Here is a 27,021-nt window from a genome sequence, read left to right on the forward strand (position 1 = left end):
ATGTTGGTTTTTCTTCACATTTCCCTCCAGTGGAACTATAAACTTTTGTGCAACTGTGTACCTTTACAGGACATTGTATTTGAAAGAGTTAGTGTTTCTTATGTGTAGTTTGCCATGTAAAGTGTCAGTTGAAATACTGCCATTGGCTACCCCTTCTTTATGTATTTACTTAAGTGAACCGCTGCACTATTTCCCTGCCTTCTCTTCTTCCTAGAATCTCTCAGTCTTTCCCCCTGCAAAGTTGCCAAACCAATAACCTATTTGGGGTAGTTGTCTTTATCACCAGTCCCTGTCTTAAAAAACAAAAGTGGCGTATCTGTAAGCAGTCCTTGAGAAATGAACAAGGCCCAGCAGAAGCAGAAATTTTGATGAGATTAGATTTTCTTTCAATTCCTTTGTGTCTGCCACAGACTTCTTGCCGTTTTATACTTTCTTCTGTGAGGATCATTATAGAGAATGGGAAGTACAACACATGGGAAGTAAGAGCAGAGAGAACACAACAATCTGTAGCTTGGGGGTTGGTTGTAGTCTAGAACCAGAATTTGGCATTGCCATCTGTTAGCATAACACTGAATTTTGCTGAATAGAAAGCTTATTAAAACTTTTAACTGACTGTTAATATAAAGGGTCTAGTGTAATAGAAAAAGGACTCACCTGGCAGTGTACAGAGATCTGTTTAGTTTCAACTTGCTCACCTACCAACAGCCCAGGAGATTCATTTTTCTCTCCCTTACTAAATGCCTGATGTTTAGGCACTGGGGTAGATTAAAGATTAGTCAGTCATGATTTTTCTCCTTAAGAGGCAGACTTATGGGAAAGTCTTGATCAGAAAGGAAAGATAATGTGGGGTGACAAATGGCATGATAGGTCTTAGTGGCAAGCACTATGAAAATGGAGAGGAAGGGTCTCTGAATTGATGGATCAGAGCTGGTAGCAGAATGGGGCTGAATATGAAGGCAGGTACGTTTTGACAGAGAAATATGAGAAGCATCCTTGGGCAGGGGAGTATCATTTGCAAAGCCATGTGTGGGCACAGGCTTTGGGGAAAGAATATAAATGTACTGTGGCAGTGGGAGGTAGGAGTGGTGGGAGAGGGAACTGGAGGAGTAAGTTTGTCCAGATTATGGAACCTTGTAAATCATGACACGATGTTTGGAATTTAATTTATTGGGCAACAGGATGTCTTCTACAGTATAAGCAGAAGATAAAGTCATAGAAATAGAATGAATGAGTTGATTTTCTTAGAAAATGTGAGAGTAATTGGGGGTATTGTAATGACCTTCATCTCTCCGAGTCTTGTTGCTACTCTGCTCCCATGGCTTTGTATTCCATTCTCAGAGGGGGTTGCCCTGTCATTGTGTAACTTGCATTGGTAAGGCTGATGTGGGCCAAGGAGTGAGGAAGAAGTTAGGAAGTGTGGTGATTTCTTTAGCCCTTTCTCCTCTGTGCTTAGAGACACAGAGCTCTCTCTGCTTTGGGAGTAACATCTCCTGGGGTGGGAGTGGAAGAGTCCCTGAAGGAAATGAAAGCACTGGATGTGTCTGGGATGCTAGGGGATTGTTTTTTTTTTGGTTTTTTTTTTTTGTTTTTTTTTTAAATGCTCCTTTTTAAAAATTGCCTCTTAAGTTTTAAATTTGCGATGAAACAGCAGTTTGTCGTAGGCGGTAGTAGGGCCAGTTATATTTGTTTTTGAATACTTGACAGTTACCTCTAACATCATGGCCTTTCCCCACTGTGCACATTATATTGTTCAATTAAGATCACACTTGCTTTCCTTGTAAGCAGGGGAAGAGAATCAAAAGTGGATGAATGAGGAAAAGAAGAGACTGCATTCACCATCCCTTGAATTTTTTCCTAAGGCCTCTGCATGGCCCCATCTCTTCAGTCATAGATCTCTGGGACTCCAGTACAATGAAGACAGAGGGTGTCCATAGGCATTTATCTCCCCTCTGTGTGTTCTCTTTTAGTGGCTTTCCCTGTTGGTATAGAGAATCTATTATTTCTTTTATAAAATGCATCATTTTCAGTTATGAGTTTTATTTGTAACATAACTTGAAGGGTAAAAAAAAAAAACCCCAGCACCCCCCCCTCCCATGGGAAGTGAACTTGTTGCAGATGGAAACAAAGTTGCCCTCCCAAATGACTGGCCTCTGTCTCCCTTCAGCAATTGTGGAAAACATGGCTGAGTTCCGGCCAGAGATGTGTACAGAAGCTGCCCAGCAGGGCCTTTTGCAGTGGCTTTTAAAGAGGCTGAAGGTAAGTTTGGCTTTGAGACTGTGGTTCAGTCTTATTGCACTGTGCTCGGCTGATGTGGGGTACCAATGACCCCACATCAGATTGTTACCTCCAGGCTGTGTCATCTAGTTTGGGACTCTTTTGGTACCTCTTGCCTCTTTCCTGCTTCTTTTTTTGTTTTCTCTTCTTTGTTTTAAAATAAGAGACTTTACTCCTTTGGCTGAAAAAATAAATAACAAAACGATAAACTCTTGACTTTTGCATCAACATGGATGGAACTGGAAGGGATTATCTAGAGGGGATTATGCTAAGTGAGATAAATCAGAAGGAGAAAGACAAATACTGACTGTGTCACTTGTATGTAGAATATAGAGAAACAAAACAAAGGGTTAGATAAAACCAAAACAATAAAAAACCCTATAAATCTGGCTGTAGAACTGAGGCTATCAGGAAATTAAACTAATAAAAGTCAGTCTTCAGTTATAAGATTAACAAAATTGTTAAATTTGGTGATACCCAATGCTGAAATCAGTGGGACAACTTTTATAGAAGGCAATTTTACAATGTCTACCAAAAATGTTAATGTATTTATTACCCTTTGACCTATTGATTTTACTTCTAGGGATTTCTCCTACCGATAAAATGACACAAGAGTGCAAGTGGAAAAGACAGTATGTGTACCCAAGAATATCCTGAGGCACAGTTTTAACAATGAAAAAAAACTATTTACAAACATAGATTAGATTAATTTTGGTATATTTATAAAATGAAATAGCAGACAGCATTTAGCTCGTGAAAAAATTTACAAAATATTGTATAATTAGATTTATGAAACACACACACTTCCACTTCTATATATTCACAAGAAAATTTCTGGAAGATTAGATAAAAATACTGCTAACTTCCTCTGTGACGCAGAGCTAGAAGGAACGAGCCAAGAGGAGCTTTTCGTTTTATGGCTCTAAATCCCATGAATTTGTATTTACAACATGTTTATATTATTTTCAGAGTTTTTAAAGGCTATTTAAAAAATATTTTAATTTCTACATATATATTCAAATGTCCAATTTCCTTTTTTGTTTGTTTTTTTATTGCTGTTTCACTGGTTTATAACGTTGTATATGAATAAGAGATAGAGGTTCACACTCTTCCTCCAGTGTCACCACACCACACCTACCACCGAGGCACCAGAGGAACTAAAAAATACAGATTCCCAGACCAACTGTTTTAGTTTTTGGTATAATTTAGAAAAGCTCCAACTGTGATTGTTTTACAGCTCCTGCTAAGATCCACTGGTCTCTAGAGATGCAAACTTTTTGTTCAACCTATTTTTATTCTGCTCTACTCCCAGACTGATTTAGAACTCCATTTTCAGTATGCCATTCCCTATTGAAGAACCTAACTCAGTGATGCTGTGCCATCTGCATCAGGTCCCACCTTCTCTGCCTGCTCTTTGAGACCCCTTAACTGGCCCCATCTGATCTTTCCATTTCCATTTTTTGAAACATTGGTCATTTTACTGTTTAGACATCTCTTTCACCTATCCCCTGCTCTACGAAGGTCAGTATTGTTTTGACCTCTTTGTCACTGCTCATGCTCCTTCCCACCAGGAGTGACTCCTGGCTTTCTTACATATTTCTAAATTGTGCACAACCTTCATTAGCCAGCTTAAATTCCTACTTTTCCATGTAGCCTCCATTTTTAGAACTGAAAGAAAATTTGTAAGTTCTATTGCAAATAAAAACATTTTTAATCAAGACCTTAGAGATTTAAATGCCTTGCCCAGATTCATGCAGCTAGAGATGGAACAAGAACTAAAACCCAAATTTTCAGACTTTTCACACACCCTTTCATTAGCACTGTTTTGCCCCCGGCCCATATTGCCCTCTTGCTTTTCTGAATGTCAGCCACTTTGCTTTTTTCCTGATGCTTTTCTTGTGGGAGGTAGCAGGTTTAGGTTCTGTCATTTATCCCTAACTGGATGCTCCTCAGGGAGCATCTTTTTTCTTCACCTGGCAAATTTTTATATTATTGTGTGTGCTCATTGTCTTTCTCCAACTATCATTACACGCCTTAAAAGCAAGGACTGGGTCTCCGTCACTTTTGTATCACCCTCCACTTATTCTTAAGTTGTGGTTTCCTACCAGTAGCTTCAGACTCACCTGGTAATTTGTTGGAAGTGCAGATTCTTAAATCCACCCAGAGCCATGGAATCTGCCCAATTGGGGTGGAACATCATGTGTTTTAATAAGACCTTCAAGTGATTCTGATGTGTGCTGAAGTCTGAGGGCCACCGTCCTAGAGTACTTCCTCTTGGCATTGCTTGCTCAAACCTTGCTGTTTAACTCATTGCTTCATATTTTCAGTAGTCCTTGAGTAATTCTTGAGTAAGTGGCACATTGGTGAGTTTCATTTCTGTACCGGTAGCCTAGCAATATATAGAAATATTCAGGGATCTCTTCATCCACTAAATGAAACCTCACTAATTTGTACTAATGAAAATGAAACCCATTGCAAATGATTGCATTAAATGAATTAGCAGGTGAAGAGATAACAGTAGTGAGAGAGACACTGCTTCACAGTTATTTTTTTTAATGGGAAATACAAACTTATTGCAATATTTTGTACTATTGAAAATAACACCCAAACTAAAAGTTTTATTTTTTTCCTACTAAGACAAAATTAAGATGTCCAGTTAAATTGATATTTCAAAAACAGTTGCAACATTTAGCATATGAGCTGATAAGTTGAGAATTAGTGATGTTATACTACATGTGTACTGATTGACCTTATGGCCCAGAATTGGGATTTTGCAGAACACAGTGTGCTTTGACAGTTGTACAGGGCTGGAGATGTGTCTGAATCTGTCCTGTGTGTTCCAAGTAGCAGAGGTGAGTTGCAGAAACAACCTGCAGCTTCTGACTGCAGGTGGTAGCATAATTGTTTTGTGCTTTCAAAAAAAAAAGCTGCAGCTTCCCAAAACGTGCAGTTTCATTTTATTCAAGGCTAGTACATGCTGAATAGAAACCTATGTTTGACTCCATAATTACTGTGACACATGAAGGATTTAGGATTGCCAGGCTCCTGGATAAAAGTGAGCCAGCCCCAGAAGCTCCAAGTCCCATCAGTTAACTTTGCAAAATCCAAGAGACCATATCTGGTAAATGAATTCTTCTTTCTCTTGATTTTGACTAAATGTCCTTGTAATTTGGTGGTTTGGTATTTTGTAAGCTTGGAGGCAGTCATCAGTGGCCAAAAAGTAAACAGAAATAAAATAAAGCTTCCTTGGTGACTTTTGTCTTTGAACTAGGCATGAAAGATGATTAGTTTCCTTCCATTCCACCTTGGCCATGGTTTCTTTCATTTCTTTCCACCAGATTGAAGTGTTTGGTTGTTGGCATCAGCATCATCACCGTCACCACTAAGTCTTCTTCATCCAGTATAGTGTCACGTATTGACTGATCACTATGTGCAAAGTGTTGTTTTAGATTCTTTATGCACATTCATTCTGATCCTCACAAACATCCCTTCAGGTGGAGGCTGCTACCCCATTTTACAGATGAGAAAAGAATCCCAGAGAGAGGAAGTACCTTGCAAACCCCATGGGCAGTATGTGGGAGAGCCTGTGAGAGCTGCCTGGGTACTCCAAAACCCCACTTTGGCCACACTGCTTCCCATCTGGCAATCCTTTCAGGCTCTGAAGCATTTCAGAGCTCAGTGCTGGGGAGTTATGGGTTTTAATCATTTTTTACTTTCTTGTTAGATTATCCCTCTATACTAGCTTTTTAATCAAAGGACGTGTATTTTAGAGGGGAAAGTGATGAAATTATGATTTTGATTTTTAAAAATTTACTTTGGGCAAATTGGAAAGCTGTGATTCCTGGGGCAATCAGGAATTCTCACTAGAGGGGAACTCAGCTGTTGGGCATCTGTTATGTATGTGCTGGTTTATTTAGTCCAGCCACCGCGTGGGGAAAGTATTATTTATTTTCACTTAACATAAGAGAATTCAGATTAGAGAACAGAGTAATTTGACTAAGATCACATAACTGTTAACCAAAATTGCTGAGACTGTAACATATTTTTGATTCCGGTCATCAGAAATACTTGTAATTCTTGTTTTATATTAGGTACATCCATATTACTGTTTTGAATTCTCCCAGTAACTGCCACAGAAGATGATCTTTTATTATTTCCATTTTATGGAGACTTGAAAAACTTGAAGCCAGCAAATGTTTGTTATTTGGGTTAGGTAGGGATGCACCATTCTCAGTTTTTGGTGCCCTTAATTTCACAGTAATTCTGGTTTCACAGCACCCCTATGCCGGAAAGGACCTAACAGTACCCTTTATTAAATAATTGGGTACAGACAATTTAATCCATGTTTTTGTCCTAACAATTTAGTAGCCATTTGAAAAAATTACATGTATGAATTAAAAGTTTTTTTATTTCATTTTTAAATCCTACAATTATTTGATAATAGTGTGTGCCTTTTAAGTACTATACTTCTAAAACCTTGGAATCAGATTGAACACCACCTTTATTCCTATTCCACATTAATTTTCAATAGTTCTTTTATCAGAGCAACTCCAAAATCCAACTTCATAAAGAAAAGATGTCATATAAAAAAAAACAAAAATGGGCTGCAAGCTAGTGATTGTTGCAGTGTTCTACAGATGTCAGTTGTCACTTTGCTTTCCTTGGAAATTTAAAATATCCTGCAGTGCCCCTGTGAATTCCATATGGCACCCTGGGTACCTCAGCACACAGTTTGGGAACTGCCGACTTAGTGTTGCATAGGTAATGCATGTATGAGTCAGACCTAGGTATGCCTGATCCTGACTTACCCTGTTTTTTTAAACATGACTATAGTACTTGCTAAAATTTATTTTTTTTATGTATTATTTATTTTTGCATAGAAGAACTGGGGTATAGGCCAGAGGTGTGGGTGTGAGAGGATTCACCAGAGACAGAGTGGGGAGCAGGACAGGTGGATCTACTGAAAGTACACTGCTGAGGGGAGCAGCAGGTGAGGCAGGAGAGGTCTGCTGCACCATGTGGGTTAGCTCCCTGGCAGGGGATCAAAATCAGGCATAGTGGTGATAGCCCTGAGACTTAACCCCTCAGCCACCAGGGAGGTCTGATAAAATTAACTTTAATTCGCTATAAAATCTTTAAATGTCATAATAATGGACAAGGTTCATGTCTAATTCTCCTTTATTTGCTGTTGTGTTCAATTTTTGTTCTTGCATGTAGCAAGTGCCCAGTAAATATTTGTTGAAAAATTTATTTATATATTTATATGAATTTAAATATATATATTTTATATATATATATATATATATATATATATATATATATATATATCACCTTACCTAGCGGATGGGAGTCTATAAAACCAGGTAAAGGACAAAAACATTGAAACCACGCAAAGCTATTATTCTGGTGTCCTCATGTCTTTTGGCATTTTTCAGTTAAGTGTATCTTGTTTCAAACAAGAATCCTGGTCCAGGAAAGACTGCTCACAAGATGTTGTAGCTTAAATTATATAAAATATAATGACAATACTTGTAACTTAAATCATTTGAGTAAGTAATTTCATCATCAAATGTTTGATTTTGATAGAGATGTGCCACTGTTGGTTTTCCACCTGTGTGTTTTTTTTTAAAACTGCTTTTCTTAAAGTGGAACACACCAGAGATTGCTTTTAAACTTGGTTATACTGAATTTCTTGAATTGAGGCCTCTAACTTGCTCAGGAAATATGCCTGGCAGTCAGCACAAGTAACATTTCAAATTTACCTACCTTTAACCTAAGATGGGTCATACCTTGCCAGCCTCCTGAAACCCTGGGGTACACTTAGGTCTGATGAGGAGGTTGTGCACAAAAAACTGAAAAGATGCCGGGTGTTGTTTCATTAGGGGCCACTCTTTCCTCTTAGCACAGAATCAATGTCCAAACAACTGTGAGTGGCACTAAGGTGATGGAGGTGTTAGCTCCAAGATAAACACTTCCCCTGTCCTTTCCAGCTACAGGAATTATTTGTCATTTCAAAAACCTAGATAGGTAGTAAGGCTGCAGCTGATTAACAGCCATTGTCTATGTGCTTGCATTCAAAGGATCAAAGGTACAATAAATAAAAACACATCGATAAGGCTTGCTGCTCTCTGTGCACCTTGATCCAAGGGGCATTGTTATGGTGAGATATTTGAATCCTCCTGCTGAAGCAGCCGTGTGCACAGCCATGAAAGTTATGCTCTGCAGTAGCAGTGTCCTCTCTGAAACTCAAAGTAGCAGAGCATGAGGCAGGAAAGAATTGTGGGTAGTAATTTGGGTGTTAAAATATTAACACATTTCTGCATATTTAATGTGGTTTCCTTTTTAAATAGTAGGCAGATTATGGCACACTAGCAGATAGGTTTATGATTTCAAATTAAATTTTAAGCATTAAAAAAATCCAAAAGGAACTACTTTGTTATAAATACATTCAGCTAATCTAAATAAGAACTTGCACTCTTTCCAACTTCTTTGATCATCTATCAGTGAATTTAGTCTAATTTTATGGTTGTAACTTGTGAACTAAGCTCCAGGATGGATTTCTCTCTTAAAAGTTCAGAACTTTCAGTTATTCATCTAGTTCATATTATCAGCATGTACTGTGTGCAGAGTACCTAATAGTCCCTATACTCAAAATGGGGTGACTTCACTGAGGAGGTGAGGTGATAATTCCTACCTGAGCATTTAGGAGCGTGAGAGCCATCATGTCCATTTGCCATTTCGGTATCATACTTGAGCCTGGTCTCATGAGAGTAGAGGTGGACTTTTTTAACCCTTAACTTGCCCTTTCCATTAGCAACTTCTACCTTTCTCTCTAACTCAGATCCTAGTACCTGTGAAAAATTCTAGCCCTCTTAACGTTTTTCTCATTTTTCCTATTTTCCCACAGGCAAAGATGCCTTTCGATGCCAACAAACTATATTGTAGTGAGGTGCTGGCCATATTGCTCCAGGACAATGATGGTGAGGCTCCCTCTCGGTATTGATATTCTGTTAGGATAGGAGCCAGGCTTGTTTCAGATCATGACAGCAAGCTCTCTTGCCTTTGGCATCCCCTTGCTCTCCCTCTCGCTCTCTGAGCAGCTTTTGTACTCTGTCAAGCTGTATTGATTTTGTTTGCTGATGTATCAGTGTTAGACGGCTGTAAAATCTGACAGTTAGCTTCATTTTTTTTTCTTCCTCTATTTTTTTCCTCTTTTAGAAAACAGGGAATTGCTTGGGGAGCTGGATGGAATCGATGTGCTTCTTCAGCAGTTATCCGTGAGTAATTCTTATGCTTCCTGCCTGCCATGAAGATACATGGCCTGCTTTAAATGGGAGGAGGAGCTGGAAATTGTGAGACGGAATAAGCCAGGTGATGCAAGCCATATGGGGTATGTTGGCAAGTTTGAGGTTCCATTGAGGTACACGGTTTGCCTCCTTTTCTTTGTCATTAGCTGTCATGAGCAGGTATCACTGTGTATCTGGTATGGACTTCCTTAGTTTTCTGATGTATTTGTCAGTCCAAAAGAGGTGTGCTTCCTATATATGTTCTTAGACCAAGAATGCCAAATTATTTTCAGTTGACCCACTCCCAACATTGTTCACTTCCTTTCCTTTCAATCTGTCACTGTCAACAAGTCTTACTCATTTAGGATCCAGATAAGCTCAGGAATACAAGTTTCGATGCAGTGGGATAGAGGTCACAGAGGAGGCTAGGGAAGGATGTGCTACTGGAAGCTAAAATGAGAAATTGGAAATTGCCATTTGCTCACTGTAAGAAATGTAAATCCAGTTGAAATGTTGTTCTGCTGGCATTCTAAAAATACTGTTAAGATTTCTTGTAACAAATTTCATCTGTGCTCTTCCAAAAACAGGACTGGAAATAGATCATTTGGATAAAATCTCAAGAGTGTTGGGAGTGTCTGAGATGTCAGTTTGCATACAGCTTCCCTCTTGGTGCCAGCAGCAAGAGTGGCTTGGCCTCCACCCCAAAAAAATAAGAGCTTTGAAATGTGAATTTGTTTCCAATTCTGAGAAGGTGCTTAGTCCTATTCCTGCAAGACTATTGATCATTTTGTAGTAGGCTGTATGGGTACGCATGTACTGTTAAGATGCTTCCCTCTTAACATGCCACATACCCCTGGCAAAGACAGAGCCCCTCTCTGAGCCCTTCCCATGACTTAGAGCCACAACTGCTATGTGAGACAGTCCACACAGTAGCCCTGATGGTTAAACGGAAACGCTTCCTTATGTGAACTAACATTTGTCCTTCGGGTGTGGCTTCTTTTAGAAGGGGAAGAAATAGGTTGCAGTGGAGTAAGTGTAGGACCTTGGGGGTAGCTGGCAATGTTGTTTCCTGACCCTAGATAGTGTTTACAGGGGTATTCACTTTGTCCACTAAGTTTTACATGTCTTTTATGGAGTTTTCTGTATCTTCGTTATATTTCATAGGGAAATGGTTGTTTTTAAAAAATCTGTCTCCCAGGAGCCATCAGTCACTCATGGACCCAGTAGTCAGTTGAGTTCTCTGATTTTTTGCATTAACTGATAGCCATTAATTTAATAACTTGAATCCGAAAGCCCAGTTTCTGTCAAATGGAAACTAATGAGAATTTCCTTTGGTAAACTTCTGTTTCCTTAGTTGTTGGTTGTGGCAGATGGAATTTGGAAATTGTTGTGTACTAACCGATGAGAAGACTTTCTCTCATGGCTCTGTGTTTTCTGATGCCTTTGCTTGACAGGTATTTAAAAGACACAATCCTAGCACAGCCGAGGAGCAGGAGATGATGGAGAATCTGTTTGATTCCCTCTGTTCTTGCCTAATGCTCAGTTCCAATCGTGAGCGCTTCCTGAAGGGCGAGGGTCTTCAGCTGATGAATCTCATGCTCAGGTATGTATCTAATCTCCTAGCTCTCTTTTTGCACCACTCTTCACTGTTAGCCTAGATTCAAGAACATTTTGCTATGGTATTTTATTTTGTTGAGTTTCCTATGAGAGAGATCAGTAAAGTCTTTGGGGGTGTGTGTGGTCTTTTCTAACATTAGAGTGGATAAATAAGAAGTATATTTTGGTCTGCTTGTGCCCTATAGTTGTGTTAATTGGTAATGTGATACCTCTATTGAAGGGAAATGTCTTTTTGTTCCTTAGTATGTTGGTTTTAGGAAATACTTGTGAATTTATCCTATGTTGACTTCTAAAAACCTGATTTACTTGTAACCCACATATATCTATCTTTGTCATATGTTTGCCTGTGTTTTTGTTATTGATAGCAGATGTCATTCATGTTTTTCATTTATACACATTTTTCGTAACACATTATTTTCAGTAATGAATCATGCATGTATTATGAGCTTAGCATAGGACATATGAAAATATATGAGACAGTTTTAAAACTTTTCTTTGTAGTACTTCCTTGTATATCTTAATTTTTATGCTCTAATTCCTTAAGGTATTTAGAGTAGATTTCTTATTGTTGTATTTCACAGAATCCTAAAGTTAGAAATAAATGGGAGGTATGGATAACCTTGGAAAAATATGGCTACGAAAGTGGGAAGTAGAGTGAGTGTGGGTCAAGGGGTAGATATGGAGAGATACTAGAGTATGTTTGCATAGTTGGAAGACTCCAATCTTTATAGAATTATTTTTTATTAAATTGAGTCAATCTGCTGTTTTAAATATATACTCACATAGAGTTAACACTTAAACTATTTCTTTGAAATTGCTTTATATAAATTTGATATGTATATATTAAATATAATTTAGAATATAGACATGCTGTGAAAGCATAAACCTCTAAGTTAAATGCTAAACTTTTTTTTTTTAATATTAAATTTTATTTTTATATTCCCCCATACAATTGCAAACGCCCCATTCTGACCCCAATCCTTCCCCTCCCGCCCCCCACCCCCCAAAAAGTGTCTCTGGTTCATAGTTTTTTGTTGATTTTGATTTTCACTTTCTTATATTCATTTTCCTGGTCCCTTATTTAAGTTTTCTATATTCCTGCTATGAGTGAGACCTAAATGCTAAACTTTTATGAAAACAAAGAAGCCAGGATTCTTGTCTCCGAGAAGCTAAAATACAACTCTGTCACACAACCTGACTTTGGGTGTATATTCCTTCTGGTCTTTTATTCTGTAGTTGTTTTTTCTGTTTTTTTAAACAATTTTTTAGGCCTGCCACACGTGTAATTTTCTATACTGCTTCTGATGCTGTAACATAATCTTCATGAGAGTTTGCAATAACTGCATATTGGACCTCTTACAAGCTTACTTTGTATTCTTCTGTTGTTGACAGAGGTTATTGCCAGTGTTTTACTATTATAACAGATTATACAATGACCATGTTTGTGCTTAAAACTATTTGAGGTTATCAAGATACATGTTTCTGAAACATCTCTTTCAAGGCTTGTATAGGGCTAGAGGCACAGTGCATATCAGACCTTGGATTGATTGAAAGTCTTCCTTTGTGGAATTGTTTTTTAAAAGAAGGTTTTATTTTTTGTTTTTATTGCATAGATGGGCATTGAAATTTAACTAATTTTTGCTAGCTATACCCTCTTGAGTTTTTCTTTGGTTATCTCCTCTACTCTTCTAATTACCTGTTCTTTTGTTGAAATGACCCACCTTCTCAGGCAAATAGCATATAAAGAAGATGCATTTGGCTTCCTGGGCCTTCTAATCTTAAAACTACACTCTGCAGGGGCTCTTCCCGTAGCTTCCTAAAGGTCTGAGTTGCCACTGTCTTTGGATGGCTGAATGCAAATATGAAGTGATGTATTCCTGTAGCATATGGTTTGGCAATGTGCAGCAGTGGGGAGCTGAATAAATAAAAAGATATGGATTATTTAAACCGGAATGCTGAAATTCTGGGAGCCTAATTAAAGAGGAGTTCCAACAGACTTAGAAACAGTACCTCTCGAGGATCTCCTAACCTTTCATTTTTGAATGCTGAAGTTACTGTTAAATTAATTCTCTTGCATTAATTAGTTATATTAGCAGATTCAGCATTTCCTTTTTTCTCTTTCCGATGCTTTTTGTTCTGTGTATTTTTCTTCTTCAGATTACCACTTTTTTAAAAGATTTATTTATTTATTTTATACAAGAACTGGGGTACAGGTCAGAAGTGCAGGAGAGTGAGAGAACTCACCAAAGCCAGAGCAGGGAGCAGAGCAGGCAGACGGAGCAAAGACACTGCTGAGGGGAGCAACAGGCGATGCAGGAGAGGTCGGCTGCGCATGTGGGATTCTCCCTGGCCAGCGGGGAATCAAACCGGCACTGCAGAGGCTGTGGACAGCTTCGCAGCGTGGCATTCAACTGCTGCACCACCATGGAGACCCCAGATTACCAATTTTTAAGAGAAAACAAAACATTTAATTGATAGGAATTCTTTTGTTTCCTACTGCACTTGCTCTTCCTGACCTAGCAAGAGCTGCCAAGTTGCTCCATGAAGCTGTAATGCTAGAAGTTCAGGATAATTTCTGAGGTTCCATTGCCACTAAATACTAATCTTTACTTTGATTTAGCCATCCATCTAGCACTTGGAAAGATTATAGCATGGCAGAATGGACTTTGAGGTTAAGATAAATGTGAGTTTGGAACTCACATTTATAGGTCTTTCGCATTTATAGGTCCTTCACTTACTAGTTGCAGAGATTTGGTGAGTTATTCTAACCTTTGTGACCTTTGACCCCTAGGTTTTTCTTTTTTCTTGATCCTTAGGTTTTTCATCTGAAAAATTGGAGTAACGATGCCAAATTTACAGGGATTTTGTGGAAATTAAAGTATAAATAAAATATTTCGGGCAGTACACATTTTAGAATTTATCTCCCTCTTTTCTCCTGGAGTTGTACATTTCCTCATTCCCCTTCCCTTGTAAATAAAACTTGTGTTAACCTCTAAATAAATAAATAAATGACAAAAAAAAAGAAGCTTGATAGCTAGTGAGGGAGACTGATAATAAATAACTAATACAATTAAATGTGGTTACTATGTAGAGGAACAGTCAATTTTGCATGTCTATAACCTCTGAATTTTTTTTTCACATTTCTAATTATTGATAAGGAAAGGTCACCAACAAGATAGTTGTTTATATACATACATGTGCCGGTGTGCACACACATATGCTTACTATCCAGTTAAATATTCTTATCACCTTTATTGAGGCATAATTTATATACAATAAAATATACCCTTTTAAAGGTATATTTATCAGTTTTGATTTTGACAGCTGTACCTTTGTTCACCACATTGAAGATAGACTTTTTAAATTTAAACTTAAATTTATTTAACTTAAATTTTAGCTCCTCAGTTGCACTGTAATCAATAGCTACCATATTGGGCAGGGCAAATGTATTCCTTTTCATTACCCCCTAGAGTTCCGTTGGTCTCATTTACAGTCTGTTCCCACCCACCCACCTCTAGCCCGAGGCACAAAATGGTATATACAGTATGTGTTCTTTAGCCACTTTCATTCAATAGATTATTTTTGAGATTCATTTTATATGTATCAGTAATTTTTTTTCATACTTAGTAGTATTCTATTTGTACTTCCCAGTATCTCTGTTTATTCACTTGTTGATGGACATTAGACTTAACCAGTATTTTGCTATTAAAAATAAAGCTACTAAAAGTCTTTGGATAAATAATTTCATTTCTCTTAGCTATGTACCCAGGAATGGAATGATTGGGTCATATCATAAAAGTAGATTTACTATGAGAAATTATAAAGCTCTTTTCCAAAATGATAGTATCATTTTATATTCCCACTAGCAAGTCATGGGAATTTCAGTTGCTTATATCCTCCTCAACACTTGGTATTGTCATATTTTAAATTTAGTCATTTGAGTGAGTGTGTATTATAATTTTAATTTACATTTACCTCATGTCTGATGACAGTGAGCATCTTCTCATGTGCATATTGACCTTATAACTTCTGTTAAAGTCAAACTTTAACCTTTTGTTCACTTTTTAAATTTTTATTGGGTTGTCGTTGAATTGTAAGTTTTCCTTTTTCTAGCTATAAGTCTTTATCAACTACATATTTTGGAAATATTTTTCCCTGAGTTTGTGGCCTGCCTCTTCAGTTTTTAGCTATGTCTTTTAAAGAGCAAAACTTTTACTTTGATGAAGGCTAATTTGTAATACTTTTATGATTTGTGCTTTTGGTATTGCATGTAAACTGCCTAAATGACGTTTCCTTTAGTTTTTAGTTCATACATTTATAGGTCTATGATCTACTCTTCTTGGCTTTATTATTTTTGCATATTTTTGCCCTGTCTTGGCACCATTTATTGCAAAGACTAGCCATGTTCCATTAAATTGCCTTTACACTTTTGTCAGAAATCAGTTTATCTTATGTGTATAGGTCTATTTCTGTGCTTTCAACTTTGCTCCATTAAGCTATGTTTCTGTCTTTTTTTTTTGCCACAACACACTGGATTCTTTCAACGTTATATTTCAACTTTGAATCCTGTGGTATGAATCCTCTGACTTAATGTCTTTTAAAAAATTGTTTTAACTATTCTAATTCCTTACTTCCTATACCTTTTCATAAAAACTTTAGAATTCTCTTGTTGATTTCTAGAAAAGACCTGCCGGGGTTTCAGTTGGGATTACATTATATCTATAGATCATTTGGGTGACAATGGACATCTTTGAATAATGAGTCTTCCAATTCATGAACATGGTATATTTCTCCATTTATTTCAATGTTTGAGGTCTTTCCTCAGTGTTGTAAATTTTCTTAAGACAACTTAATACTTTATGTTTTCCTCAAAGTGTGTTATTCCATAACTCTTAAATGTATTACTATAAATTGTTCTTGTTTTCTTATTCCTTTTCATCTTCACATTTTTTTCTTCTTCATTTTCTCTACTTCATATGCTTTTTAAATTCCTAATGTTTATATTTACATTTCTATGCTTTTTTCCTCAATCAGATTTTTTAGAAATGATTGGGATTGGTTTTAGTTTTAATTTGTATTTTATTTATGTGTTTCTTCTCTCTTAGGCTTTTTACACGACCTTTATTTCCTTTTTACTATTTTCTTTCCATTGATTATGCTGCCCTTTTCATAATATCTGAGTTGGATGGTTAATGCTTTTAAAGATAATTCTCATATTTAAAAATAAAGATGTACAGTTAAAATTTTTCTTTTAAAACTGCTTAGCTTTGTCACATATTTCCAAGTGGATAAGTTTTGTTGTTTATGATAGGCACAGAAAATATAGGCTGAATTTGAGATGTTATTTGTGGACTTATAGATGGCTAGTTTTTGAAATCTTCCATGAACATTTGAATATAATTTGTGTTTCTAGGGCTTAAAGTGCTATAATTATGTCCTAAACAATTTTGTAAATATATTCAGCTTTTCTGAACTTTGGACTGATTTGTCAAATTCTGAAAGAAGGATTAGTCTCTCAACTGTAATTGTTTCTTTACTATTCTTGAATTTTTTGCTTGTTATAATCTAGCATGCTTATTCAAAAAAGTAAATACTTATTATTTTCATATTAAATTTGAATCATACATTTTGTCAATATTAGCACTCATTGTAGCATGTAATGAATTTGTCTTGAATTCTTTTATAATTTTGTATTTCTCTATTGTATCCTGTCCTCTATTGTACTCCTGTCATTTTCTTTAGCTCTTTATGTCATTTTGTATTATATGTGACTCTTTTTCAGTTTTTTGTTTGTTTGTATTTTTTGTCCTATATGAGAGTTTGTCTTTAAGTAGATGAATTTAGTATTTGTTTTTATTCTGATGACTGTTATGTTTGGCCCTTTGTTCTAATGACTTCCTTGTTTTATGTGTCTTTTGGAAATCCTTTTTTCTACTGCTTTTCTATTAGTGAAATTTACTTTTTAAAAAATAAAGTTATATTTCTTTATGAACATTTGAAATAGTATCAGGTCCCTTCAGGATCTGGCCTCTGCCTAATTCTCTCATCACCACCTCTTCTCATTCTCCCCATGTGTTTATATTCTACTCTCTATACCAAGCTGTTTTATATTCCTTAACACATTTCTTTATTTTCTCTGGTTGGCTCACGCTGGATGTTTTGACTAAGCTTCCTTAAGAAGCTTCTGCCCCTCTGTCATTTCCATTAGTGCTGCCCCCACATCTCCCCCACCCACCTAAGGATTAGGTTCTAACTAGACCTCTTCATTTCCTCTGTGGAAGCACTTACCACTCTTACCAGCAATTCTTCCTCTCTGTATCCCCAGTACCTAGTAACAAATAACATACTAGGTGCCCAATAAATTTTTTCCAAATGAATGAGGAAAATCTAAGAAACATGTTTGCTATTTAGAATCAGTATATCATAGAATTCTGGCAAATCCCATAGTAGTGGGAAAGAATTAAGAATGACTTAATAAAAGCCATAAAGTTGATAACTCAGTTTCCTGCCTGGAGATATTTGGTCCTGTTTTCCCTGTCAGTTTTTCTAGTGCATGAGTTGTGTAAAACTGACCCTGACCTTCATGGTGTCAGGGTGGTCAGGTGTCAGCTGTAGCCTTGGGTCACCTTCCCTGTTTGGCTTGTGCCCACATTGGGCTTCAGAGCAGAAGCCAACACAAGTGTTCACATTTCAATCTATTCCCCATTGGGATACTTGATTCTCTCAACTCTCTTCTTCCATTATACTCTTCGGCACTTCAGGGTTGTGGTTTAGTTATCCCTTTCTTAAAACGTTACTACTCAAGGTTCAGAGAAGCCTTTCATGCAGATTGGTAGTCTCTCAGCTTTTGTTTCCAGAAATTCTTTGGAGGTGTAGTGCCTCTTTCCCTTTTTCTCACAGAATGCTGGTTTCTCACAGAACTCCAGTTTGCCCTTCCAACCAGGTGTTAGTCTAGTTGTTGGGTGATTTTTTTCATTCTTCTGTTTAAAGTATCTGGATTTCACAGTGCTTGGCAGAATCAATAAGAAAAAACACATTTTTTTTTTTCTTTCTCTGCCAGAGGACAGATTATTGAGGTGATATCTAAAAATGGAACTCATGCTGTGAGGAAAGCAGCAGGTAGCCATCTTAGGGTATCGGAGCCCCCCAAAAAGGAATTTCTCATTTGGTCATAGTGTTTTGATAAGAAAAGAGAAAAGGTGAGGTGAGGTGAGGGTGGAAGGTACAGAATCTTTTGGACAGTGTAGAACTATGTACTCAGAGGAAGAGTGAACCAGAGTTCCTGATGGGGAAAAACTGCTCCTTAGGTGTCAAGCAGATTGTCCTTCTTTTGGTTTGATGGGCAAGAGTTAGGATACAGAGAGGATATTTGAATGGTGTGACTAGCTGCAAAAATTTAAGAACATGAGCCTAATGGGATTTTTGTAGCCAGGGATAGTTGAGAGAAAAATAAAATTTACGAAAGGCACAATTTATTGCACAGTTTAACAAAGTGATCAAATTTAGAGTGTCCAATTCACAGAAATAAGACTAAATTATACTTAATGGGGGATGGCCATGTAGAATTTAGCAGGAAATGAAGGTAGAGGTATAAAGTTTCCCTCATTGCCCCCTGGATGGAGACTGATTTCTATCTCTTATGTTTTTGATTACAGATGTCTCTCTTTGGTAAAAGGGTTGCTACAAATAGAAAATTCCAATATATTGGGTTTAATTGTAGCCTGTACTAAATCACTTGCTAAATCACTTGCTTCTTGCCACCACAAAGCACTTTTTAACAGTGTGTTCTTGTATCAAATGGTTCAGTATTTAAAAAAAAAAAAAAAAGCAAAGCTATTGGGATACAGAAGAATTACATTGTCAGTTTCCTTGAAAATGTTGACATGAAGCTTATTACTTTTGTTGTAAAATCCTGTTCTAGTTAGAAAGAGAAGAGACCACAGTGATCCCAAGGGATGTGTACAAATACAACTTGGGGTTATGTAGCAAAAATACAGTGAACCCATCTTGGTTATTAACTGTATAGATAAAAAAAAAAAAGGTGGGGGGAAGCATACCTAAATTCACCCATTTCAGGAGCCACCAACTTTTTTTCTGCTGCAGTTTTTCCTTAATCTAAAGAAAAGTGTCTCTGATAAAGAAAACAAATAAAATGGTGATGGTATTCCAAACTACAAAGAAAGTCTTTGCAGACCCAATTCTGTACTGTGAGCTTGTACCAAAGCATATAGCTAGGTAGACCAGCCTGGGGAATTTTTTTGAATCTTGATCATTCTCTTATTCTATATTGGACCAAAGGCTCTTGCATTTTTATTCTTGTGGTCCTTTATAGGTTTTTTTGTTTGTTTTTTATTTTTTAATAGAGAGCCTTTCCTTCTAGCTTTCAGTCTCCCATATTCAACTGCAATAGCAAAATAGTGCAGAACTTTTAGAAGTCAGTTGTCCTTCCTGATGGGCCTGTATACAGTCTGTGCTCAAAGCTGCACACACATTTCTTGCTTGTTGTTTATCCAACAAGCATTTCCTTTCCTTGCTCACTGGATATTACCATTCTCTTCTAGATGGATAATAGTTGTTTGCACCTGTTCTCTAGGAACCAGAAAACGATTCAAAAGCACAAAGTAATCCTTCCAACAGCCCTCTAGGCTGGTGTTAGTTCTTCATAAATGGGAAAGTGCTGTGGCTGAGAAGGCAGGTTAAGCTGAAGCAAGATTACCTGGCAGGAAATGGTGTAGGACCTGTCTGAGCCCCTCCATCAGACCTGATTGCTGTTCGTCATTTTAGTACAGTTAAATTGCACATAAACCAAGTATACAGTTTAGTGAGTTTTGTGATATGTATAGACCAATAATACCACCACAAGCATGATAACAAATATATTTATCATAATCAAATGTTTCCTTTGTAATCCATGACACTTATCTACCACCTCATTGTCATCAGGCAACCACTAATTTGCTTTCTATCCCTATAGAGATTCCAGAATTTCATATAGATGGAATCATATAGTATGTACTGTCTTTTGATATGGCCTATTTTACTCACTCTAATTATTTGATATTCTCCCAGGTGTACCAATACAATCATATGTTGCTTAACAACAGAGATACATTCTATGAAATGAATTGTTGGGTGATTTTGTCATTGTGTGAACATCATTTAACTACACAACATAGATGTTATACCCTATTATGCACCGAGGCAATATGGTATAGCTTGTTGGGACCATTGTTATATCTACCAGCTGTCAGTGATCAGAATGTTAAGTGACATATGGCAGTAGTTCTTTCTTTTTTCATTGCAAAGTAGTATTTCATTTTATGTAAAATCACAATTGTTTATTTACTTGTTGGTGGATGTTGGTTTCCAGACTTTTGCTCTTATGAGCAAAGTTATTATGAATGTTTATGTAAAAATCTTTAGGTGAACATATTTTTCTTTTTATATATATATATATTTTTTTTTAAATAATAAATTTTATTTTTATATTCCCCCATACAACTGCACATGCCCCATTCTGACCCCAATCCCTCCCCTCCCGGCCCCCACCCCCCAAAAAGTGTCTCTGGTTCATAGTTTTTTGTTGATTTTGATTTTTACTTTCTTATAGTTATTCATTTTCCTGGTCCCTTATTTAAGTTTTCTAGATTCCTGCTATGAGTGAGACCATCCAGTATTTTTCTTTTTCTTTTTGGCTTATTTCGCTGAGCATGATCCCTTCCAGCGCCATCCATGTTGCTGCAAATTGCATGTGTTTATCTTTTTTGAATGCTGAGTAATATGAACATATTTTTCATTGAGTAAATCTATGGCCTGTGAAATCTAAAATATTTTCTGCCCTAACTTTTAGATGAAGTTTGCCAGTCCCTGCCTGGATTCCTAAGTTTTTGGTCACTGATTATTTCTCTTATTTTACTGTCAGCTTCTTCTCTTCCTGCAACTGTAACCCTGTTCCTACAGTGTTAGGAATAAAAATCTTAACCTCTGTTTTCTATGTATTTGTTTTGTTTTCTGACACAGACATTCAAATAGTGGTTGGTAACAATAAGTTTGTGAAAAATAAATGGGAGCATATATTTTATGAGGAAAAAATTGAGTCTAAGTAACATCAAGCCGTGTTTATCCTATTTTAGTGGTTGAATATCTCTTAGCCAGTGTTCTTTGGCATTGTAGTTTGAAAGTCACTATAAGCTTATGTTAATTTCATTGTCTAGTTTATAGAAATCCTGGGTCTAGGAAAGACATCTTATATTTTTGAGTGCTCTAAAAGAAATGAACTTTATCAGTCACATTATAAAGCAAACAAAGATTGTCTCATGTGGTATTATACAACTTTCTTGCCAAGGTCAGTTTATGGTTCACAGTATCTTTTAAAGAATACTTGTCCCCTACTTTTCTTTATTCCTTGATCTTCTTAAACCAGGGAGGGAGTGAACTTTACCTCTTGTCCTTCAAATAAGTTTCCTCCAATTTTCCCTCCCTCTTTTCTGCATTATTTTCTGCCCCTTCTCAGGGTATTCTTATTTACAAAATTCATTCAGTTATTGCCCTTAGATTTTTATGATTCTTCCAAATTTTCCCTTATTTTTAATCTCATTTCTGGATTTCAGCCCCATAAGTCCACCCTGGACATTGAGACAAGGCTTAACCTTGTCTCAGTCTGAATTCAACCTTTCATTCCTAGTCTACTTGTCTTTCTTACCAGTCTTCCTGCCTCTAATATATTTTCCTCTTCTGCTTCCTGCCCTACTCCCTCTGCAATATTGTCCAACCCACTCTGGCATGTGTAATTTTTCTAGTACACAAAAAACCAGCTGGCTTCAAGTTTTGCTGACATCCTCCTTCCTCTTCCCATTCCAGCAGTGTCATGTACCACTTCCCTGAGTGGCCCATGCTTCCCATGCCTGTGCTTGTGCTGTTGTTTCCTTCTGCTTTAAATGCCTTCTCCCTTTTGCCTTTCTAGAAAAGACATCCAGGGAAGCTTGGTTCAGGCATCATCATCTTTGTGAGTCCTCCCTGACTCAGACACAGTCAGCCTTCCTTTCATGTCCTACTTTGTATACACTCCACTGCATCATTCGGTTTTTCTCAGTGTACCCATTGTCTGCATGTCTGTCTCCCCTATGAGCTGAGCTCCTTGGAAGAATGAGCTGTGTGTACATCCTCACCTTAATATCAGGCACCTCTTAGGTACTTCATAAATACTTGATGAAAGAACAAATGAACAACAAAAAAATTATACTCAGAATGCATGTTCATTGCAGAAGTATTTTTATATATTAAAGAAGAAGAAACTAATTACAGCAAAACAGGAAGCTTCCCTCTCCCACTGCCCCTCTGCTTCAGGAGGTTGCCTTTGATAGAAGAGGAAGCAGTAGATGACCCTCAGCCATTTTCCACAACCACCCACGGCTCCTGAGGCTCACGTTCACATTGGTCCTGGCGTGATCGACAACCTGATGAACCCAGACAAGACTAAGATAAACTACTTGTCCTCCAGTAGAATAAATATTTCAAATAAAGTCAACCCCAGAAAGTCAGGCCAAACAGCTATTGATTGCTAAAAGCCTGAACTTAAGCCCAATGAATATTCCAAAGTTCACCTCCATGCAGCTTGCCTAAATGGTGATCAATATGCAATTACTGCCCCCTTTAAACGTGTCTTACAGTGCCTACCTGAAGAAGGGTTTTACTTTTAAAATCCTTTGTTGAATTTGCTTAGCCAGGAAAAAAAGACTTGGCTAAACCAAAGCCCTTTACCTTTAGTATTTCAAGCAATTCTGTGTTATTTGTGAAATGGCTTGAATGAATGCTGAATAGTAAGTGCAGGTGCCCTATTATATGACTGTCATTCATTTCAAGAGGCCTTTTCCTGAGTGACTAAACAATGAGGATATTATATCTCAGTTTCCTAATTTCTACTCATATGATTACCTGCCCTAGTCATAACCTTTGAAATACAAGTTTGTAAAGTAAGATGCTAACGTCCAGCTGCAGTGAAAACAAATATATTATTTGTCCAGTTTCTTGTTAGAATTTCATCTTGATGCAGGAAAAAACCCTTTCCTGCTGAGTCTGGAGCCTTGTTTACTCTTCTGTTGATACTTAAGACTTCATGTCTCAAAAAATGCCTTTTTCATGCCACTGCCGAACTCAGAACCCCTTGTCATTTTCCACTGCACTGTTGTCATTATCTCCTAACTGTCCTCCCTGCCCCAAGCTCTGATGCTCCAGTCCTTTCATCAAACTGTTGCCAGTTTAAGCTTTTAAAGTGTAGCCATCTGTTGTTCTCCTTTTCTTAAATATCCCATGACTTCACAACATCTATGGCATGAGGTCCAGCTTTCCTGGCAGCACATGTGGTACCTGTCATGACCTATTTTTGCCTGCCCCTATTCAGTCATCTTCATTACTGCCTCTCATTCCTCAAGTCCCCATTCTCTTACAGGCCTGCAGTACCTTTGCACATGCTGTTTACCCAACATCACCATCAGTTCATCACTTACTCTGCCTGGCAAATGCTCATTTTCAGACGTCTCAGTTCAGATGTCACTTGTCATTGATACCATAACTGACTTCCCACAGATAAAGTTAACATCTCCACCTCCTATCTTTTGGGCTGAATTTCCATTGCTTAGGGCTTTTGAAATTATTTTATTTACCTGTCCTTAAGTTATTTAAAGATAGGTAGCTTATAACTCCTAGCAGCCACTATAAGCCTGTATGCATGTATGCAAGTACATGCTCAGTAGTGGCCTTTTTCTTTTCAATTCAGTAGTTGGATTGATATCATTTGTGAGTATTTAGATTGTTTTGTTCCTGCAGCAAAGAGAATAAAAGTAAGACTATTCCTTGATCTTTTGAGGTTAGCACCTAGTAGGATGACCAACTATCTTAATTTGCTAGGACTATGGGGTTTCCCTGGATGTGGTACTTTCAGTGCTAAAAGTGAAACAGTCTCAGGTAAATCAGGATGGTCTAGCACAAAGCAGCATCATTTGCAGGCTTTCTGGCTACACTTCTTTCCACCAGTCATTGGGACCCAGTCCTAGCTGGCTGGTCTGACCCAGGATAACATTCTTTGTCAGCACACTGTTACAGTGTCACCTCTACAAAAGACTATCCAAAAGGGATATTGTTTCTGATTCTTTTTCTTTGATTTTTCAAGTGAGAAATTGGATGAAGGGTTTTGAGTTATGTTATTATCACCTTTTTGATCCAGCTTGCCTCCTCTTGCTTGACCAAGCACCTTGCTCCATTAATGTTTTCCTCTTTTTTAAAATCTTTAGTCTCATCACCATTGACTTCTTGATACCCTAAAATAGGATTAAACTTTTCATATTTTTAAAAGTAGTAATTCAGAAAAAACCTGAACTTGACTTTCCTCTCAAGCTGATTGACCCCTCTTCTCCAGGCTTTACTTATGAGTAATAATTCCACACTCACCCCTCTTACTTTCTCACCTCTTTTCAAATATCTACATATATGTATGTCTTTTCCCATTCTCCTCTCCCCCTCACCTTAACTAACAAATACTAATCTCAGAATAAGCATGTTGAATTGTGTCTCCTTAACTCCTGGAATCAGTTATTTATTTGGAGTCCTTATTGTGGTCTACAGGACTACATGGCCTTGCCTTTGGTACAGCCCATGTTTTCCTCTCTGATTCAAGCTAGGAGCTCTGCTCCTTAGGCTTCAGGCATGCCAACTTGCTGTCTGTTTTTTAACCAAATTAGCTCATTTTCATCTTAAGGCTGTACTTTCTGCCTTTAGTATTTTGTCCCTAAAATGCACATGATCAGTTCATCTTATCACTCAGATCTCAACACAAATGTTGAGTACTTCCTTAATCCTAACCTAAAATATCCTCTCTAGTCATTCTTTCATATTACTTCATTTCCATCACACATACCACTATCAAGTATTGTGACTTTTCATTTGTTTCCTCTAACTACGTTCTAAGTTCCATGAAACTTCATACTTGTTCTGTCCTATTCACAAGCGGTAGCGAGTTAATATTTACAGATTGATTCATACATGGGGTAAAAATTATGGTGATTTATACTTTTCCCTAACTATTTCTTATTAATTTAGTCACCTTAAGTAGGTTTAATGTTTTCATAAGCAGAAGCTATGTTAATTTTTGTTTTTCTCTTGTGCCTACTGGGATGCTGAGTAAATGTTCAGTAAATACTGCATGTTGTCTTGGTTGGTTGATTGACCACAATACTAAGATAGGAAATGATTGATTTGTTCCTCTCTACCTCATAGAATGATAAGATAAAAAGTGTAGAAATTAATAGAAGATTACACCCTTAGAGAAGTAACTTCAAGAATGGTAGTCAGAGGGATTCTTCTATGCCCTTTGGTGTTGAGGGGAAAGAAAATTACTTTTTTTTTTTTTTGAATAGTTGATTCTAATTCTAAAAAGTACTACATGTTCATTGTGGGGAAAATAAAAGGTATTGAACAATAGAAAAAGAAATAATAAACATTTGATAAAATCCACCCTCTTTTCATGATAGAAATACTCTAGGAATAGAAGGAAATTTCTCCAACTTTGATAAAAAGCTTTCACGAGAAATTCACAGCAGACATCATGCTTAGTGGTGAAAGACTGTCTGTTTTCTCCCTAAATGAAGAATAAGAGAAGGATGTCCACTCAGACCACTTCTATTCAGTGTTGCGTGGGATGGTCTATCCATGACAACTAGGCAATAAAATGAAATAAAAGGCATCTAGAGTAGAAAAGAGTAAAAGTATTTGTTTTCAAATGACATGACCTGAGGAATACACTAGAAAATTATTAGAGCTACTAAATTCAGCAAGGTTGCAGGTTATGTTAATATACAAAATGAATTGTATTTCTGTAAACTGCAATAAATAGTCCAAAAATGAAACTAAGAAAATAGTTCCATTTGCAATAACATCAAGAATAAAATATCCAGGAATAAATTTAACAAAAGAAGTATATAATTTGTACTCTGAAAACTATATAATATTACTAAAAGAAGTTAAAGAAAATCCAAATAAATGGAGAAACAGTTTATATCCTTGGATCAGGAGACCTAATACTGTTAAAATGGTAAGACTCCCCAAAGTGATTTATAGATTCAGCACAATCCAGTTAGCATCCAAGCTGACTTCATTGTAGGAGTTGATATGCTGATCCTAAAATTCATATGGAATTGTGGTACAATTCTAAGAATTGTAATTAGAATTAGCAGGTTGAGGAATCTCCACACACACTTTTCATAGTGAAAGCTGTGTGGAGATTCCTCAACCTGCTAAAGATGGAGCTTCCATATGATCCAACAATTCCACTCCTAGGTATTTACCCAAAAGACACAAAATCATTAATTCAAAAGAGCATCTGCACCCCTATGTTTATAGTAGCACTATTTACAATAGGTAAGCTTTGGAAACAACCAAAATGCCCAAAAATAGATGACTGGATCAAGAAGATGTGGTGCATACACACACACACACACACACACACACACACATATATATATATATATATATATATATATATATATATATATATACAATGGAATATTACTCAGCAATCAAAAAAGATAAACTCATGCAATTTGCAGCAACGTGGATGGAGCTGGAAGGGATCATGCTCAGCGAAATAAGCCAGAAAGAAAAAGAAGAATACCAGATGGTCTCACTCATAGCAGGAAGTTAGAAAACCTAAATAAGGGACCAGGAAAAAGCCTAATTATAATAAAGTAAAAATCAAAATCAACAAGCAACTATAAACCAGAGGCACACTATGGAGGGAGAGGGGAGTAGGGATTAGAGTCAAAATAGGGGGGGTGGGAATTGTATGGGGAAT

General features: G+C 37.0%; 1 protein-coding gene across 1 annotated transcript in view; it reads left to right on the top strand.

The window, feature by feature from the left end:
- CTNNBL1 (catenin beta like 1) overlaps positions 1 to 27,021 on the top strand; it is a gene marked incomplete at both ends in the record, with an annotated part of 156,565 nt that overhangs the window by 66,008 nt on the left and 63,536 nt on the right. The window contains 4 exons of the mRNA XM_084246932.1: positions 2,165 to 2,256; positions 9,182 to 9,254; positions 9,493 to 9,551; positions 11,015 to 11,163. Coding sequence (XP_084103058.1) covers positions 2,165 to 2,256; positions 9,182 to 9,254; positions 9,493 to 9,551; positions 11,015 to 11,163 — 373 coding nt within the window. The remainder of the gene's footprint in view (positions 1 to 2,164; positions 2,257 to 9,181; positions 9,255 to 9,492; positions 9,552 to 11,014; positions 11,164 to 27,021) is intronic.

Source organism: Talpa europaea, assembly GCF_964194135.1.
Source record: "Talpa europaea genome assembly, chromosome: 11".
Classification (NCBI taxonomy): domain Eukaryota; kingdom Metazoa; phylum Chordata; class Mammalia; order Eulipotyphla; family Talpidae; genus Talpa; species Talpa europaea.